Genomic DNA, 20517 nt, shown 5'->3' with positions numbered 1-20517 from the left:
TACATACAAAAGCACATATGTACACGCATATTTAAATTAGTGTAACCGATATTCACAAAGGACCTTAACTTGTTGCTTCCGCTCATAGAAACTTTTAATTTGATTTAATCTACGACTGATTTAATTTCATACACTCAAAGAGTCTACAATATTTCATTCATAATTGGCCATAGCTACGACAGTCTTCCTACTCTGTATTTCATCTATTTGCGCTTTTGGGATATCATGCTTACATTTTACAAAAATACATACTATAAATATCAGATGCGTATGTATAAACACGTGCGTGTGTTTGTTTATAAGTTATGCGGGTGCTTGGCTGTTGGTGCGTTAATCTATTAATGTTTTCAAATATACTGTCCCTGCAGGAAATGTATCTAACTATAAGTTAACTTGAAGTTGATAAGGAAGGAACTAAAGGTCACTATTATCTGTATATGGTTATCTCTGCCATAGATGTTAACTAACTTGTAACTAACTACTTTTGGACATAAAATATTAATAAGAAAAACAAAATTTTATTTTTAATTTTTTACTTGTTTATTTATTTACTTTATCTTATTACATTACATATTAGTTAACCTATTCTGCTGCAGGTGGTCCCATATTCGAACTGCATCAGACAAACCCTCAAAATGATAATATAAAATTTCGGTATTCCTTTTATTTGTCCTGAATTCGAAAAAGTATTTGTGAAGTGCAGGAAGAAAGTGTGTTTAAGTAAAATTCGTACGACGATATTTAGACAGAATCACGTTTAAAGAAAACAATCCCCCGATTACGTCGTTTCGAGTTAGCTTTTTGTAGCTAACTACAAGTTACATATTTTATAGAAACCCGCAAAAAGCTAACTATAAGTTGGTTATTTTTGATTATCTGATGATTGATAATTTTTTTCTGCGGGGGTATGTTCTAATGTTCTACAGACATATGTATGTATATGTGTTCATGTTGTATGCAGCCTCATTACTCATTCACTCGAACGAAATCAAGCATAAATTTTATGAATGCATTTCATTAAGACTTCCAACATAACAACGAAAGGGGGCAGGAGTGCATCAGTTCTCGTTATCTAAAATAATATAATCATTTCATATGTATATCTAGTTATATTTTCAAGATTAGCAAAAAAAAAGTGCATATCGATACCTTGATATAGAAAGGCCCTAACTCATTTTTGTCCAAGATACAGTTTTGTATGAAAGTCCGTAAATTACTCACCAACATCCTATTGAAACTTAAAAACTATTCCAACAACATAAAATAAGCTATAGTTTTCAATAAAATACAGCGTTTAAAAGAAATTCGGAGCTCAAGATCCTGATTATCTTTTAAGTTTTTTTAACACTCCGTTATTCACAAAAAAAATTAGTTAGGGCGTTTCTATATTAAGGTAACGATATGTATTTACATTAGGCAGCTGAGTTTTTCCTAAAATGAAATATATGTACCTATAAGGAGAGGATGAGGAATGACAACCCAACAAAAATGAAATTTTTGTCAAAATTTCGTTCCCGCAGAAATCATAGCAAAAAAAGTTAGAATGAAAAAAATGTATATGGAAAGTTCCATATCAACCGAATTATGATTACGATCAAAAGTTGATTTCTTAAGTTTTTTCTTTTTTTATTCCGTTGACTTGGAATTTTCCATATACATTTGAGTGGAAGATCGACCTATCTCGGCAGCCAGTTCAAAAACGCCCTAACTCAGAAAACTTTTCAAGAACGCCCTATTTCATGGTTTTGTTGAAAAACACCATATCTCAGAATTTGGTTCAAAAACGCCCTATCTCAAACGAAAATACATTGAAAATATGCTGAGATAGGGCGTTTTTGAATCGGCAGCTGAGTTAGGGCGTTATTCCACTCAGCCATCGATATGCTTTTTCAGTACCACTACGAAAATTCCATTAAAAAAGCCTATACGTGGAAAATTCAAAGTCGATGGGATAAAAAAAATACAAACTAATTTTTATTCGCCGTCATAATTCGGTTGATACGAAATTTTCCATATACACTGGCGATCAAAAGTGAGTGCATAGGGGTTTTTTCTTAAATATTTGCAACGTTTTTCAAGTCACATTGTTTTGTTACTTTTTTATAAAAATATAGTTCATGCTTAAATCAAACTTTATACAGAACTTAGAAAAATTCAACAAATTTTCGTCCAAATTTTGAACTTTTAATCTGAATTTTTAGAAAAATTTTGAGTACGCAGATAGATCGCTTTTCAATTCTAGTAACTTTTGCACTTTTTACCATGTATAAGATAATTTCTCGTCGACTAAAATGCGCAAGACCGTTTAAAAGTTAAAAAAAATTGACGCTATATTTTATAAATTGCACTTGTTATGTGCATAAACCGTCGGAAAAAAAAATTCATTAAAAATCAACGCGGTTTTTTAGTCGGCTAAAACTTTTACTTGCTTCATTAGAAATATAGAACCGATCTATCTGCCTATACAAAATTTTTCTAAAAATTCAGATTAAAAAGTTCAAAATTTAGAATAAAATTTGTTGAATTTTTCTACGTTCTATATAAAGTTTGAAAGTTTGACTTGTGTGGTTTTTATAAAAAAATAACAAAAAATTTTACTTTAAAAACTTTGCAATTTTGTGTTTTCTTTTCAATAAAAATTTTTTCTGCGGAGTTCCCTCCGCAAACTTTTTCAACGAATTGTGACAAAAACGTTATTTTTATTGGCTTTTCATCATTCTTCATCTTCTCCTTATAGGTAGTAAATGTGCCTAATGTATGGACTGAATGTATGGTTATTTCGAGCATTATAGTCAGGAAATATCTATAAAAAAATTTTAATTGTTTTGAAACCTAAAGGTTAAAAAATCGTTGTCATTACTTTTACGACTACTATTCTCATCGTCATTTCTATTACCATTACCCTTAAGATTACCACTACTATTGGCATTTCTATTACCAGTACCATAACTATAACTACTATATCTAACAAAATCAAATAACATAAATCCTCTTGAGTGCGCGCATAAATGGTTTGTTGTGCAAATAAACGTTTTATTCCCTGACACACAATTACTTCCAATCACTGAATGACTATTGAAAGCGACAAAAAAAAAATAAAAACCAAAGTCTCACGCAAAAACAACGAGAAGATTCTTAAGAAAATAGAAAACTTAAAAAAGTTGAAATTTTCTACGGCTGTAGCTCCTTTGAGGAAATTAACTCTAAAAGTCAATAGAATAGGAGAAACAAGTGGGAGACCGAAAGGATGTGATGAATGCAGTTCTATCCATACATACATACAAACAAATCTACATACATACATATATATTTCTATGCGTTGCTTGCCGATAAAAGCAGACACGAGGAGGCTGTCAGTCTATCATTTAGTCGGCCATTTGTTAAGTCAGTCTGTCAATAAGTATGTATGTAGTAGCATAGCATATAATGCAAACCGTTTTCATTCACCCACGCTAGTTGCAGTGCTAACGGTTTCGTATGCGCATATTTTAATAGTAAGTAGCTGCTTACGCGTAGTTTTATTTTTATATCTATTTAGTAGCACTTTTACACAATTGATTTCCCACCTTCATACATACATACATGAATACATACGTACATACATTCATATGTATGCAATATATTCGTAGATACTTTAAGCATGGCCATGATGGCGTCGCTAGTCGAAGGATATTCGCTACCTAAACATTCGCTTTCATTCCGCTTTGATTGTGAACTTGAAAGTGGCGCATTTAACGGAGATCGGGGAAAGTAAACATCTTCTGTCGTTTAACAAATAAAAGCACTTTGACTATTATCAACGATTTATTACGTGTATTTAGTGCAAAAGGAAATGGAAAAGAAGAAGGAAAGTGTGTACCAACTATTTCTCATGATTTGATGAAGCTACTAGAGGATACCTTTGGTTATTTGTCAAGAAACGTTTGCACAAAGAAAAAAGCAGTAAGTTTGAACTGTTCTACTTACATACAGTTAGTGTCAAATATAAGTGTACACCTTGTTCTAATATAATATTCACAATTATTTTCGTGACATTTTTTTTTCGTTAATTATTTACGAAAATATAGTTCATTCTATGAAATAAACCATTTAAATTAAAGTTTCATACTTTATATGAAGTTCATAAAAATTAAAAAAATTTTCTTAAACATTTCAAAATTTGTATTTAGAATTTCTAGAAAATTTCCGAGTACGCACTTTTGTAGCCCATTCAATTTAAGGTCAACGAAGTGCAAGTTTCAAGTCGATAGAAATTACCGTTGATTTTTTGGATTTTTTTTTTTGTAGAGGGTGCTGCGCGTTTTCTTCCATATAACGCGTGATCAAAATTTTTTTTGATATGAAGAAAAATGCGCAACACCCTCCACAAACAAAAAAAAAATTTAAAAAAATCAACGGTAATTTCTAGAAACTAGAAAATTGCACTTTGTTACACTAAAATTGAACGAACTATAAGACTGCCTACTGTAAAATTTTCTGGAAATTCTGAATAAAAATGTTTGCGATTTTGATGAAAATTGTTTGAATTTTTGTGATTTTTATATAAAGAGTGAAATTTTGATTTATATGGTTTATGTTTTACAATGAACTATAATTTCATAAATAATTAAAGAAAAAATTTTTCAATGAAAATAATTGTAAATATTATATTAGAACGAGATGTACACTTACATTTGACACTGACTGTACATATGTTTTCATATGTATTAAAAACTAGCAAAAACCCGCCATGCTTCCTTGCGCCGTTAAAGTATTTTTGTTGTGTTTTTACTGCCTTTCACTAGATCCAAAACTCTTTGTTATTATTGTTTTGAAAGTATTTATAAATTAGGCAGATTTTTTAAAATTACAAACAAATTTGATTTAAGCTTTTTATTGGAAGATTGTAGGCATGTACTTTGACTTCCTTAAACTTCTTGTTTTTCTAATAAAAACGTCCGAATTCACAAATTTAGTTTAATGACCAATAACCGTACTTATATTGCTTTTCAAAATTAGTGCCAGGTTGACCGAGCTTTGCCCGGAGTGCATATACTTTTTAATATTTTCAACATTTGGATAGCTTTAAAAAAATATTTTGGAAAAAAAAATTGGAATTCGATATCTATTAAGTAAAATTTCTTACTCTAAAATTTAGGTGGCAACCCAATTCCGAAATACGCTGGAATGAATGGAGGTCAAATCTAACAATTTAAATTTTAAAACTACTTGTAAATTCACTTGTTGCACAAATCAAAACTTGTGGGATTGAACATACATACATACAGTATTTATACTCATATACGTATGTGCGTATAAGCCCGCATGAAAATGAGTTAGCACACTTGAACTACTTTATAAAAATAAAAATAAAATAAAATATAAAAGTTCACAACAGGAAAAAAACAAAACTACAAAAACAATTTCGAAACGATAAAGTTTCCATTTCATTGTAGTGAAATGAGTCGAGACCATTTGTTTTTTTTAGCCAACTCATGCTTGAATCGAACAAATTCTACGTCATCCAGCAATTGATAGTGTCAACTCGAAATGCTTCTGAGTTTGCCCTCAGCACTGCGACTTGTGTGTGGCAAATCGGGTATGCCCTCCTGACTATTTAATGATTTGGCCAATTCAAAGCCGCTTGCAGGCGAGCATAAACTTAAGCACGCCAACTTGCCACTTGCCACTTGTATCAGAACAGTTGGTTGCCTCTTTATAATAGACACTCACTTGTTGCTACAGTTCAAGAATAGAAAAACAGAGGTGGAGATTGTGTGAAGAAAGCAATGTGCAAATATCAGTTGCAGCTTTTATATCCTTGTAAATTTGTCTTCACACATACACACGCACAGACATACTGCTAAACTCATCGACGTTATGGTGTAAGGCAAACTGAACCCAATGAGCTAAATAAATTCATTGTAAGGACTTACAATTTTATTTTCGTGCGAGTAGCAATGACAAAACTCAGCAAATTTTAATTAGTGCGCCTAAAACTATACCGCAAAGTATTGATTTTACGCGCTTAAAGGATGACAACTGTCATTGTTTTTGTCATGACCTAGGGAGTACGTGCCATCTACGTACGTTTGTCATCTTTTGTGACAAATAGTCCATTGAAATTGACATAAGTGAGCTGCCACTAACTTTAGAGTCAACTTTCTTTTAACTTAATCCAACAAGTGTTCCTTAATCACAGCAATAAATGCTCGCTGGGAATATGTTGATGAAAAATGCTGGTAGTAGAAAAAGGAGCAAATGTTAATACAACATTTTGCTATCCATGTGGGAGTTGAAAATGTGGCAAGAGCGGTTTTATCATTGTTTGCTGCCTAGTTGTAGGCTATAAAAGCACCCTACACGGCATTAGGATCTTGCAGTTTCCTTTCAGAAATCGGCCCGACGAGTTGTCCGGAAAGTACGCGTTCGTAAAACGGTTTTAATTTTTTGTTTTCTCTATACCTAGAGTTTTTGTGGAAAGTAAAAATTTTGTGCATTTCTGAAATTTATAACTCATAAATTCAAAAAAAAAAAAAAAAAAAAAAAAAGAGCGCTTCTGGCAAAAGTTTATTGGGACTATGGCTCTATCGCAGCGGTGAGCAGGAGTGGGCTGTGAAGCATGGTAGCCCGCTGCATACACTACGCAAAGAGCATCGCAGTCTTGTAAGCGTTTCGACAAAATTGTCTCTAAAAAAAAAAAAAATCCAGTTTGTGAATATAGTTTTATTTCAAATTTCGATTTAGGATAAGTCGAATTCTGAAAGCGGCAGTGCGAAAGGCAGTTTGGAATTAAGTGATGCAAATTCTCAAGCCATGTCGGGCGATCGTGTTTCTATAATTTTTACGCTGAAAAATCAAGTTGGCAATTTGGCCAGAGCATTGCAAGTTTTTCAGGAGCTGGGCATTAATGTCCTACATTTGGAATTATCTCCTTTGGAGAAAGCTAGCAACCAGGTGAGTTATCTGCTGTTAAATTAGATATACATATGTATGTAGATGCAACGTGAAGGGTTAGTTTTATTCTTTGTAAAAAAAATTTTAAAAGAAATGACAACGAATCCTCATAAACCCCAACTTTAAATTTGTTGATTGAGTATTTTACAAACTTTATTAACAAAGCCAGTTTTATAAAATATTTTTATCATAAAATAATTGGGCTCGCTTGACAGGTAAAAGACACCCGTTTTTTCGCAATTTTTTTTATGGAAAAATTTAATTGAGCGTAATCCAATGTTTAATATGTTTTAATTATTGTACATTAGGGTGCCTCACCAAAAAAAAACAAAAAAAACAAAAAAAAAAAAAATGTGGGTTTTCCATCTAAAGAATTTCGGAAAAATATTAAAATTCTCGTGAAATGGAACGATTTGAAAATATCCAATAATATCATAATCTTGATGCCGTTGATACATTTTTTGAACATTTTTATGTAGATATTTAAGCTTTAACACTTCTATCAGCTGAGGGGATTTTTTCGATCAATATTTTTTTTAAGTTAATTTTATTTATAAAAAACTAGATTTTTGTGGGTGTTTTCAAAAAGATCCAGCTCACGTATCGCTAATTCCATGCGAATAAATTGTTCTCATAATTTGACATGCAAAGCAAAAGCAAATTGGAGAAAATTGTATTTGTTTTGCTTTATAATTTTTGGGAATATTTGTTTTTTGACTCCGATGAAAAAACCAGCATTGCTTTTTTTGTGGAGAGTGATGCACCCTAATGCACATATATGTATTAGCGCTGCTGAAAGAATTTTTTCAAATGATTTGACGACATTAAAATTTGTAGAACGTCGCAGCTCACAATTTTTGTCTGCCGGGGTCGACGTGGCCGATTAATCGAGATGCGAACTTTCACTTCGTAGGACCAAGATCCGATCCCTGGTAATAGCGGTCGCACAGTGTCGAGAAAGAACTTTATTTTGTGACAAAATAAAATATCTGGGAATAGAGAAAACACTGGGAAATTAATGTAAGCTTTCGAGATGAAGAATTCCAGAAAAGTAGTCTCGTTTCATAAAAAAACTAGCTTGACCTTTAAAATGACCTTCGAAATAGAAGGTTTTTAGATTTTTTCTTTTTTTTGAGTTAAAAAGAGTGTAATCAACATTTTAAAAGTTTTAAATATATATTTTTCCTGTTCTTGCGTCAAGGAATCCAAGGCCGCAAAAATCGAAAAATGCCTTTTAATTTTTGCTTTGTGTAGGTCTAAAGAAAACAAAAAAAATCTTAAAATTTAGCTTTAAAGGTAATTTTAAACGTCTGATTGAATGAACAATGGATCTTAAACCGACCTTCAAATGTAAAATGCTTGTATTTTACTATTTGTTTACCTAAAAACATTTTACAGGTCAAAAAAGAACAAAAAAAAACTTGTACGAGTTTTATTTTTAAGGGTAAGGTAGTTTTTCTTTAACCAACCAAGTTTATTTTTTGTGAATTCTCCATGTCAAAAAAAAAAAATAAATACCCAGATATGTACATATTATATTTTGGCACAAACAAAAAATTGTTTTCCACACTGTGCGTCACCCCTCGGCAGACAATGGCAAACCTTCGACTGTAATTCTCTGCTATGAAAAAGTTTCTCACAGAAACCCATTTGCCGCTCGGAGGCGGTATATAATGTATTGCAATTTTGCGGATAAATTAAATTTCATCAAGCCACCAAGGGATTGTTGAATTATTGAGATATTCGACTTTATGGGGTAAGAATTATTGCGATACCACTGTATTTTATTTTAATAAGGGATGTTATTTAATACTTTTTCGGCAAAGCTAAACCCTAACACTGCGCAAACTCTTTTTATATCCTGCATGAACATGAAATGGTATTATAACTTTGGTCCGATGTTCGTAACTACCAAGAAGAATAAGAAATAGACTGATGAAAACGTATACCAAAATGATCAGTTGTCGAGATATCCGACTGATGTTCGTTAAGCGGATGTCTTTTTATACCGGCAAAATCGGACCACTATAACATACATACATACATACATATAGCCCCCATAGAACCGATTGTTTAGATATGAGGTTTTGTGTTATAGCCTCCTCTCCATTTAATAGCACAGTAATGGGTTGAAGTTAAATTCTCTGCGCTTCATGAAAGGTATAAAGCCTTCAGCACAGCCGAAACCAACACAGTCCTTACTGGTTTCTTATTCAACTCTTACTCAAGTTTCATTGAATCGTATAGTACAAGGTCCTCATGTTTGAACAAAAAGTGGACCTTGAACGAAGCGTTGCTCATTTCAATCCGTAGTGTTTTTTTTTATCAAAATCTTTAATTTATTTTCATAGGATGAAATTTCTTTACCACTGCTCTATCAATCGTAAATACATATACATATATGTATGTATGTATTTATGCACATTAGGCAGGGTCGTCAAATGCGATTTTTAAGGTACGATAGAAATTGGACTACATGGTTTTAGAAATTTTTGAACTACTCGTTTTTTTTTACCAAAAACGGAGTACAACAACCTCTGTAGCTAGAAAATTGGAAATCGTTACTTTATCGAATAGAGAATTAAAATATCTGTAGTTTGCCTTTCCCTTGGTCCAAAGCATCAAAAAAGGTCTGAAAGAAATCAGGGTGTTTTGGAAATGTCTCCAAAAAAGTAAAACGTTCAACGCCTAAGAAATTGTAAAGGAGCAAATTTTTTTCTCTTTAAACAGAGGTTGCGATATTTGGATTTTGGTCAAAAGTGGTTCGCTATTTTTCTTAAATCATGTAGACAAATTTCTAGCTTTAGTTTAAAAATCTCATTTGACGTCCGACCCTGCTTAACGTACACATGTAAGTGCATATTCGTATTGTGAAGAGATTAAGCCCTATCATTATCAATAAACTAATTGGAGTTATCGCCGCTTGTATGGGCAGACGATAATTAATATGTACAATCAATCAAATGGGCGGAAAAGAAATGCGGTTTAATGTTTTTTTTTTGTTTGTGCAATCACTTTCAATTATTTATTATAGACAATTTTTAATGTTGTTCTCAAGCTCGATTAATATTTATTAGCGTTGTTATTGTATTGTCATAATAGCTATATGTAGCAGACCGGGTTTGTGTGGTTGTCATTGGGGAAAAGTTTTTTCTTTATCAGTGGCTCAGCGACAGGCGACAGGCAATGACAGATCTCGAGGACATTTCAAGCTTGAAATGAAACTTCTAATAAAATCTGCTGCCATACATAAATATATATGTATGTACATATATATACCGAAGACTTCATACCTTTAATGGACAATAGAAAATTTAACTTAAATTAAAGTCCTATTGCTGCCTTTTGAAAATAAACTTCTTTGCGCTCGGTTGGGCGTAAATCCAAATTCCGATGAAACTGAAAAGCGGCAGAAGAAGGAATGAAATGCCGGCTGTTGGGCACAATTAAGGTTTAAGAGTGAGATTAAGATTAATAATAAGGTTAAGTTTAAGATTAAGATTACAATTAAGAAATCTGGATTAAGATTAAGACCACAATTAAGATTAAGGTGAAGATGAAAATGTAGATGATGATGAAGATGAAGATTAAGATGAAGATCAAAATGAAGTTGAAGATGAGGATGAAGATGAAAAAGAAAATGAAAATGGAGATGAAGATGAAGATGAAGATGAATACAAAGATAGAGAGAATTAGGTTCAGATTAATCTTGAAAGTAAAATTTTAAATAAGATAACTGCAGAAAAATACTCATACGGTGGCGGGCAAACAAATAGGGAGGCGACATTTTAACAAGTTTTGGACATTTTTCTTTCTAACAAAAATCAGGTAAGTAAAAATTTCAAAGTTGGTACAAGATTTATAAAAAATCGACGAATTTCAACAAATGTTCATAAAAATTGCATACCTTTTATTCAGAATTAAATTCTAGGTATGCTGTTTTGTAGCACATTTTAATATAATAAAGTCAAAGCTTGAAGTAGCTAAAAATTGCCGCTGATTTTTCGCAATTTTTTTCTTGCTCCCTCCATAGAAAAAAAGTTGACAGATATACTTTGTATGGAAGAAAATGCAATTCCAACTGTGCTAAAATTTAATGGGCTACAAAAATGCGTATAAAAATTGTTTATATAATCGCGTTCCTATTTATTTTCCCGCCACTGTATGTTGAATATGGTGAGATATGTATTCGGTAAGAAGAAGTTTCACCTTCATCCGCGGGTGGAATTCACGCGCAATTTTTTATGTTTAATCAATTTTTTAGGAGCTACATTTTTCTCAAATCCCTTGGTAATAGTGAAATAGTGAAAATAATAGTGTATCATGAAGTCAACAACAAGCCTGCAAAATATTAGTCTTTGATTTTAATTGTAAGAGCCCGCGCATCGACCGTCATGTGACCCACAGCACACTAGTCGAATAAGACCAATTCAGCAAAAACGTTTGGAGCATATTATTAGATAATTAATCCGTTAACGCAAAAGATAAAGTCAAATATATTTCTCGCAGCCCTTTAGGTGATCGTTAAACTCAAAGTGATCTTTTTTCAATAAAATTTTAATTGTTGTCTTGATAATTGCACTGGCCTATAGTCAAAAAATGTAAAGAACAGCATTAATATTGCTGGCGTGCATTTAGGTCGCCGGTTTCAAATATTCTAATCTTTTTTTAATATTAGCTATAGTTTGCGAATTTTTGCAAATTTAGGAACAATTTCGGTAGCTCTAATTAACCATTATTTTCCATCATCGTGGTAAAATTTTGTTTATGAAAATGAGTATGGAAACACTGAACAAACTTCAAACTTTATTTTACTATACTAAAATTGAATGGGCTATGCAACTGCAGACTCAAAATTTTTCTACAAAAATCTGTTTAGAAAGTTGCAAATTAGCATGAAAATTTATTTAATTTTCCTGCGCTGTACACAAAGTTTAGAGATATTAATTTTATGTTTTTTGTTGTAGTATGAACTACTTATACTTTTATAAAATATTGGCGAAAAGAAATTAGAGTAAAAAACTTTGCATACATTGCCAAAAGTGCTCTGTGCCAATACTTTTGTTCATCACTGTAAGTTAACAGACCACACAACGGCATAGCTTTAGCTGCCTACTTTAAGGAGCAACCAGTGATATGAGCGATATACCTTATAGAGCACCGAAATTAATGATTTTCTCAGTAGACCTTGTATGATTAAATAGTAAATAACCAATGAAATTGCATGGCTTCAGCTGTCTAAATGAAGAAATTTTTAAATAAAACCTAATATCTGAAAATTCGGTTGTATGCAAGCTACAGGTTATAGTGACCTGATCTCTGTTATTTTCTCTGTAAACTCTCTGTTGATAAAAAGTGAAAATTGTGGGAAATTTCAGGAGTTATAACGCAATGCCTCTTATATGAACAATCAGTTGTTTGGGAGCTATATGTTGTGGTGGCCTGATTTGGCCGTCTCCGTCAAGTGATAAATGCATTCTAAAATGCAAATTATAGAATTTGAGTCGAGTATATTGAAAACTGAGTAACTAGATTGCGTTCAAACATACATTTGGACATGAAATGGACTCAGCTCGACGTTTTAATCATTTTCGTATACTTTTTTAATGGGTCTATCTCTTCTTCGGCCGCTGTGGTGTAGTGGTAAGCAGTGCGCGCTTCCACTCCGCAACGCCTGGGTTCAAGCCCTGGTCAAAGCAACATCGCAAAAAATATAGAAAAAAGGTTTTTTCTTAACAGCGGTCGTCCCTCGGCAGGCAATGGCAAACCTCCGAGTGTATTTCTGCCATGAAAGACAGCTTCTCATAAAAACACCATCGCCGTTCGGAGTCGGCGTAAAACTGTAGGTCCCTCCGCTTTGTGTGAAAACAGCAAGGCGCACGCCACAAATCGGAGGAGAAGCTCGGCCAAACACTAACATATGTGTAAGCGCCAATCTATTATTATTATTATTATCTCTTCTTCTTCTAATATTTACTTATAAAAGTTATAATATATATCTGCAGCGCCGCATGTGAAAAATTTCCTTTATGAAATTTATGAAAGTTTCAGATATACACTTCTCAATTGTCATATGTATGTATAACAGTACATATTAAAGTACTGCTCAGTCTAGCTTGACGCATTCTCTAGCCAACTCGTCCGGGTTTTAGTTGCAGACTCTGAATTAGTTACAACCCTGCAGAGGTGGTAACACACTGCCTACCCAATATTTTTTGATTTTATAAATATTTTTTGTGTACATATATACAACCTTGTCTCTCCTCTCACTGAGTTACATATTCACAATCTGTAAATGCCTAACTAGTTGTAATCCTCATTCATGATCTCCAATATTTTACGCTTATTTATTTTACTATTAAGGCTGATGTACTCGTCGATGTGGAATGTGATGCCCGACGGCTGGATAAAGTACTGCAAATGCTTAATCGTGAGGTACAATCTGTAAATTATACAACCGTACATCCAATGTTTCGTGCGCCATCCTTATCAACACGCTCTAGCTTTGGTAGGTTTTCGAAATTCATACTTATTTACATACAGAAAAAGTAAACAATTATTTCACACTTAAAAATTAATAAATGTTTAACCGTTGCCAGATTTTGGCGATATGGTTTGGTTTCCGCGCAAAATTTCCGACCTGGATAAGGCACAAAATGTGCTAATGTACGGTTCCGAGCTGGATGCTGATCATCCAGGTTTCAAAGATCCCATTTATCGCAAGCGACGCGAGCAATTTACCGCCATAGCGAACAACTATAAGAAGTAAGTTTATGAACACTTTTAATGGATAACTTCTTTTTGTACTTATGTATATACTTCCATATATTTTCCCATCTCTCGAACTTTAACTCTCACTTCCTTACAAAATCAATAGTGGGCAACCAATACCACGTGTGACCTACACGCCGGATGAGATAAAAACTTGGTAAGTATTTGTGTGTACTAGCGAAGCTTCCATACCGCAATGCATAAAAGTTATAGGTAAATCAATTAACGTTCTACATAGTTAGTAGATAAACTTACTGATTTTCTTACACACATCTTGCCTGCTGGTTGTTGCAATGCAAACTACCATTGTATGTATGTACATACGCCTTTTATGGCCGATAAATTGCGCTACTTTTCAGGGGCACCGTCTTTCGTGAACTGCATCGCCTCTATGCCAAACATGCAGTGCCGGAGTATATGGAAAATTGGCCCGAACTGGTTAAGTACTGTGGCTACCGTGAGGACAATCTGCCGCAATTGGAGGATGTTAGCAACTATTTGAAACGCAAGACGGGCTTTCAACTACGTCCAGTAGCTGGGTATTTATCACCACGTGACTTTTTGTCTGGTTTGGCTTTTCGTGTATTCCATTGTACACAATATATAAGACATTCTTCAGATCCGTTTTACACGCCGGAACCGTGAGTGGTGCAAGCTTGGAATATCTAATAAACTTAGCTATGCGGCATTTTTCCTGTTTATTTATTTATTTTTTTAGTGACTGCTGTCACGAGCTTTTGGGTCATATGCCTCTGCTAGCTAATGCCAGTTTTGCTCAATTCTCACAGGAAATCGGTTTGGCCTCATTGGGTGCGGAGGATGCAGATATTGAAAAATTAGCAACGGTTTGTTTTTTTTTATCATAAATTTAAACAAAATTTTTTCACTTAATTTGGCTTGAAAATAACTTAGGAAGTAATTTTTAGCGCTTCAAGGTTGTTTTCGGTGTTGTAATTTAAATAAGCAAAAATTAGAAAACGATATTTGGCCTTAAAAATCTCTATTTCCTTTCTTATATTATTTCTAACTAAATATCCACGTTTTCCGTGAAGGTAGTCGCGTTTAAATATGACAGGATTCAAATTAGACCTATTTTTGGAAACGGTGGATTTTTTCTTAAATCAGTAAGTCTAATTTTTTATAGATGGCACCTCAGCCTGCAGTATCCTGTCAGTTACCCGGTGAGAGTTCTTAAACTATCTCTGCTAAGATTTAGCAGTCGCTGAGAGATTCCACGAGAGAGAGTAAGTAATGAATATCTTGGATTGAGTTTATCGTTCGCTATTGAGTTACAATTCGCGCGTCCAGCTATCTCCTTACTTGCTGTCTCCACAGGCAAAAGTTTTTATCTTGATAATGTTATCAGGCAAAATTTTGCCCATGGAGACCGCATATTGCTCTTGGCAAGCAATAATTATCAGAGCTTTTATCTTGATAAATATTGCCAGCAATTTGGTACTTTGACAGCTACATTTTTATTTGCGCGATAGCTTCGTGGAGACAACATTATCGAAATTTCAATATAAAAGCAAAAATTGAACTGTTTTCTATTAAAATATGTGTTATTATTTGCTTGGGTGTGAAGTAGCATATTTTTTAAACTTTTTAATTGATGAAATCCGGAAAAAATTGCCATCTTATAAATGCTTTTATCAAGATAAAAAATGGCCACGCACAAATATTGCCGCTGATAAAATTTTTATTAGGCAATAAAAATGACAGTTGGTAGGCAAAAACTTTTGCCTGTGGAGACGGGCAATTAGGAGCTCTGCCGTGTATCCTCTGGGTGAAAAACGAAATACTGTGAAACGATCAGGCTCCGTTAGGCACTGCATTTTGTTAGGGTGTCAGCCCTTTCATTGCCATGGTAACGCCCTTGGCCCTGAACCCACCACAAGCAACTCTGTTATTGGGACCTCGTTTTCCAGTACCATTTTGCTACTGTCTACTAGCTTCGACACCGTTTTTAAAGAATCAACTGCTCTTAACTCTGTCTGGTTATCCGACATGATTTTTATTGCCCCAATAGCATGGTGAAATTAAGAGAAGCAAGATATGACACTATCTTATTTGAAAAATTGCCTTTAACCATTTCTATATGTTAGCCGAACGTAAAAAAAAAAAAATAATTTCACCATGCCGCATTAGTCTTTCTGCGAAGATATTCGTGGACACAGACTTCAATTGTGAAAATTTCCGCCTGGAAATCTCAGCCGGCTATCCTCAAGTTTGGATCCATCAGTGTACCAAACTTGAAATGCCGCGCTGAACATTGCGATTAGCTTTTAACAGATAATATTATCTTTTAGGCTTTATACAAGTCAATTTCGGTAGCATTGAGGCTGTAAGTTTGGCTACGAGTTTTAGGACACCCAAATGGTAACCCCACTGTGCAAGCTACTTAAGTTCGGCAGTCTCAGGGCGCTCCAGCAGACCTCTTTTTCTATAAGTGTAGCTAGAGGCGGTATGCCTGTGACGCTGGTGCTTGCTTGCTTGGCTTTTCGTCACTAGACTAGTGCTGCATAAGTGACATTCGGTTTTATCACCGTATTGAATGGCCAGTACCTTAGCGGCGAGGATATTCCTTAAGTTTTACCATGGAATCTTTGACAAGCAATAAATGCTCTACTGGCTTAATTGGTAACTGCTGTGAGATGTTAGTTCCAATTGAGTCTCTTGTCTAGTTTCACCCAAAATATTTTGCCTCTTGTGAGAACTCAATCTCTGTTCCACTCAATTGGGTTTTGGTCAAATTGGCCTTCCTTTTTTGATAAATTGGGAGACAGTGGACTCCATTGGGTTAATTTAGAGCAGAATGCATCTTGCTGGTACCAGATATCATCATCGAAACCCCCAAAAGCCACTTGGGAAAGAAGATACGCTTCAAGCGTGTTTGATGCCCGTTCCATGCGAGGAGCCACAGCATCAAATCGGACCATTATCTTCTTGCGGTGGAGGTGCGAATGCATCTCTGTGCAATAAAGAACGTGCGTCAGTCATCGCGCCGAAAGATCGAGTTGCTGCAGTCACAACAGACAATCGGCTCTTAATTCTGTAGTGAAATTCCATCTCTCGATCACTTCACACCGCTATGCTTATTACCAGTCACGCAGAAATAGCTGGCGACTGGTATCTGGAGGGAAGAAAGACAAATTTTTGGGAAAAGCAGAAGCACGTGTGTACGAAGAGCTTAAGATGCTGCCAGATATAAATGCAGTGCGAGAATTCTATCAGCAGCTTTCGTGCGACTAAATTACAGTCGTCGGACATGCGTTCATCCGACTTCTCGCGCCGCCGTACTTGGATAGCTCGGTTGGCAGTCAGCTTTGTTACTTTTCAGCCGTGAAACTTCTATTCGCACCTCGTCATAGTCAGGCGGCAGGTCATCGCTTCTGTCGTCATCGACTAGGTGCTCGGGCTCATCTTTTCCACTACTTTCAGTGCTGTTTCCATTAAATAGGGTGGAAGAGTGTTCTCTCTATACTTTAAGTATATTCTGAATATCGGTCACAAGGTCGCCGTGGCTGTGCTCACAGGAATATCGCTTTGGTCTTGACATCTTCTGTAAGCTGTATTTCGGACTCATTCTTCCCTCTTCAGCTGCTTATATCGTTAACATACAGCTAGCCTTGCCCCATAAAAGGCAACACTGGGGGTCTACTCCGTGTTGTAATTTGAAAAGAAATTCGTTCGGATTCGAATACTTGGCACTATGAATTTGTATTAGTCCGTCTCGCCTTTCGAATCGCAATACAGAGTGGACCCCTGGTGTGAACTCTAGATTTGCGTTAGCACTTAAATAAACTGAGAATACCTTCGAAAACCTTAAAACCGGGAAGCTATTCGAGCCGAAAACGAACTTATTTGAAAGGTTATTTCCGCTGCCTAAAAGACTTCTTTGTATACGGTTTAACAAAAAGACAATATGTATTTTATTATTTTTAAATTCTCAAAGTCAAGATCTTTGCTTACCACTTTTTTATGAGTTCTATGTTAATTTAATAAATTTCTAAATTATTTCTTTGCTAATATTCTACATATTTTGTGAACTTTTTCGTCCAGTTATATTTTTTCACGGTTGAATTTGGGCTGTGCAAGCAACAGGATAATACATTCAAGGTATACGGCGCTGGTCTTTTAAGCTCTGTAGCCGAACTACAACATGCTATAACCGCTGCGGATAAAATAAAAAAATTCGATCCGGATATAACTTGTCAAGAAGAATGTATTATAACATCCTATCAAAATGCTTACTACTACACCGATTCATTCGAGGAGGCCAAGGAGCAAATGAGGTATAACTATTTATAAGTAGTATTTAGATGGATAAGGCCACGTTAGGAGTAATACAAAAATTTTGCAGTCATGGAAAAAATAATAATATGTATTTTCAAAACAAATGATAGGAACACACATTTTTTACTGTTTATTAAAGGATTGCTACGAAAAATAATTATGATATAAACAAATATTTATAACAATTTGATGTTGTACTCGGGATCAAACCATTTCGTTACCGTAATGAACTTTAATATTGCTCTTATGTTGATTTCCGCTATCTTCGAAAAGTGTTGTGGAGAGGGTTTTTTAGAGATTGGCATATCCCTTCCCTTCTTCTCATCTTCTTCTCATCATCGTAAGCTTAGCAGTTTCACAGAAGGAGAGGTTTCCCCAACCTACTTTTCTTGCTTGTATGGAACTGTTCATAAAGTGTAGTTTGAATATGACCATTGGTATACCTACCGCGTCCTTCTCCGGAAGGACCGTTCCTCGTTCCAATTCTTCAGATTTGCAGTTGCCCTCAATATACCGACATACAGGTACCCATATGAGTTTAATTCTATAATGCTGCCCCATCTCGTTTAGAGATCTGTGGCATTCAGTGAGAGACTTTGTCTTACCTTCAGGTGAGTCTAGAGCTTTCAGGGCTGCTTGACTGTCAGAGAAGATAAATACCTCTATTTTCCTTTTTCGGGTCTTCCCCTTAGGTGCTGAGTGGCCGCCTGGATAGCCAGTAACTCCGCCTGATGCCAACTGGGGAGGGAGTCGAAAAGATAATTCTCGTTCAATCTCCATCCCATGGTCCCTTGGTGCCTCGTCCGCCTCCACACAGACTGCCAAGTTTAAAAGTTTTATAAACTTGAAGTGTAATCTTCCCGAAGCCATGGTTAACCTGGCACTCAGCATTTGCTAGCGCCTTCAGGTTTTCGTTGCTCAAGAGGAGGACTACCTGTATTCTTGCCCGTCCTGTGTTGAAATGCTGGGATTGAATTCATACAGCATTTTGAAAATTTCTGCTGGTTTGGACGGCGTTACAGGTACCCAGGCTGATAGCCCCAGTGCCGAGGGTTCCCCCATAGATCTTTGAAGTTTTGTGGCTCCTGTCATACCAATTTAGTTTCGGCCGAATTCCGGGACAAATTTTCTTGCCTTCGCTATGTGCCAAGAGCACACTTTCGCAGGGTCCTCCTTTCATACCTGATTCTCCCTGATCGGTGAGGCGGCCTGAAAATGGAGAATTCGTGAAGCGGTACGTCGGTCTTGGTAGGTGGCCTTCGTTCTGTCTGTTCGGACGAAGTTCTTGGCCCTATTGCGACCCACCGAGTTCTTGGATCCACCCACAATAGGCTGACCAGACGCTGTTCGCTGAGCGGCGAGTTTCTATGCTTGTCGTGCAAGCCTTCCGCCCAATGCTACTTCTATGCGTGACATTGGCCTTTGAACTTCTCGGCTGATGGGTGTAGGGATGTACCGGTTGTGTGCCTACGTAAAGGGCTGCTTTGAGTTAGACCCGGTGGTGCCGTGGCCTCTGTTTTGGAGTGCCGCACTCCCGTACTCCCGTTGAGGTTTTTAATTTGTTTTTCATAATCTGGTCCCACGAGACGCGCAGAAAGTGGATCGTCCGAGAGGGCAGAGATCCGCAGTACCCAGGTAAGGCTTGTTAGCTACAAAGGTCGCCGGTATTCGGAACACTCCGTTCGCGGCGGGATTTTTTTTAGGATTCCCAGCACCGGTCGTAAGACACATTGATCCAGCCCTGCAAAAAGTAGTAAGTGGAAAGCTTGTAGGTATTTCGAACTGAAGTAAAACACAGGTGTGGGGATTAAGGAGGGACCGCCACTAGAATTAGCCGCCAGGGCTTGGACAGGTGTCGCCACGGGGAGACCTCTTGTACTAGGGAGTGCAAATCGCAGCGCTATTGAACACGCTTTGGCATGTCGCGCGAATGAAAGTCGCACACCACGACTTCACAATTATATACTTTTTTTAAAAAAATCCGTGACTTTGCGAAATTTTCGTGGTACTAAAATTACGCGCCACTCTTATAGCTTTAAGTCTTTCATAGAACTGCTGTATTATCTTTTAAATGCTTATACATATTTCAGAAATTTCGCCGACAGCATACAACGCCCGTTCGGCGTGCGCTACAATCCTTATACGCAGGAGGTGGAGGTGCTCTCGAATGCGCAGAAGATCACCGCTTTTGTGAGCGAACTAAAGGGCGACTTGAGTTTGGTTTGCCAAGCTATGCGCAAAATTTCGACCACCGATGAGCAGCTAGACGTGGATACCATAACAAGTATGTTGCAGACAACGCTACATGTGCGAGGCGATAGATCACCGTGCAGCTCCAATGTAAGTCCAGATAATTCCGATAATTCGCAGCATTCGTTGGGCGAATAGAGGATGTACAGCGGTGGAACTCTTAAAATTGTTGAAATAGGTGTAAATTGTTAAAGAAAAAAAAAATGGAAAAGTTATGCGAGTGTAAGCAAACAAAAAATAAAGAAGAGAAGTAAAGAAATGTTA

General features: G+C 35.7%; 1 protein-coding gene and 1 long non-coding RNA gene across 6 annotated transcripts; one reads left to right on the top strand and one right to left on the bottom strand.

The window, feature by feature from the left end:
* Positions 1 to 3410: 3410 nt before the first annotated feature.
* Positions 3411 to 20471, top strand: LOC118747690 (tryptophan 5-hydroxylase 1). Of its 5 annotated transcripts, XM_036481762.1 has the most exons (11): positions 3411 to 3494; positions 3630 to 3750; positions 3822 to 3942; positions 13300 to 13444; positions 13536 to 13701; positions 13814 to 13864; positions 13915 to 13920; positions 14067 to 14348; positions 14426 to 14552; positions 17770 to 18002; positions 20094 to 20471. In XM_036481762.1, the coding sequence occupies exons 2-11, from the start codon at positions 3641 to 3643 to the stop codon at positions 20389 to 20391; spliced, it is 1539 nt and encodes a 512-aa protein (XP_036337655.1). In that variant the 5' UTR covers positions 3411 to 3494; positions 3630 to 3640; the 3' UTR covers positions 20392 to 20471. The 5 variants fall into 5 exon arrangements, with proteins under 5 accessions (XP_036337655.1, XP_036337656.1, XP_036337657.1 ...); XM_036481763.1 differs by lacking the exon at positions 13915 to 13920; XM_036481764.1 differs by lacking the exons at positions 3411 to 3494; positions 3630 to 3750; positions 3822 to 3942 and adding exons at positions 6375 to 6645; positions 6727 to 6936.
* LOC118747693 lies at positions 13504 to 14050 on the bottom strand. The gene is made up of 3 exons (XR_004993974.1): positions 13963 to 14050; positions 13756 to 13837; positions 13504 to 13692 (listed from the first exon to the last, which is right to left on the bottom strand). It is a non-coding gene; the product is annotated as an uncharacterized LOC118747693 (long non-coding RNA).
* Positions 20472 to 20517: the final 46 nt, after the last annotated feature.

This window comes from Rhagoletis pomonella, unplaced genomic scaffold (genome assembly GCF_013731165.1).
Source record: "Rhagoletis pomonella isolate Grant_MI unplaced genomic scaffold, Rhpom_1.0 Rhpom_scaffold_00012, whole genome shotgun sequence".
NCBI classification, from domain to species: domain Eukaryota; kingdom Metazoa; phylum Arthropoda; class Insecta; order Diptera; family Tephritidae; genus Rhagoletis; species Rhagoletis pomonella.
The sequence above is the reverse complement of the archived record's forward strand: the minus strand, read 5'-3'. Positions and strand labels throughout refer to the sequence as shown.

Bases quoted from the DNA above. Each gene is read 5' to 3' on its own strand.
- LOC118747690 (XM_036481762.1), top strand. From the start codon at position 3,641: ATGGCCATGATGGCGTCGCTAGTCGAAGGATATTCGCTACCTAAACAT. The intron at 13,445-13,535 runs GTAGGTTTTCGA...AACCGTTGCCAG, and splicing joins ATCAACACGCTCTAGCTTTG to ATTTTGGCGATATGGTTTGG. The intron at 14,349-14,425 runs GTGAGTGGTGCA...TTATTTTTTTAG, and splicing joins CCGTTTTACACGCCGGAACC to TGACTGCTGTCACGAGCTTT.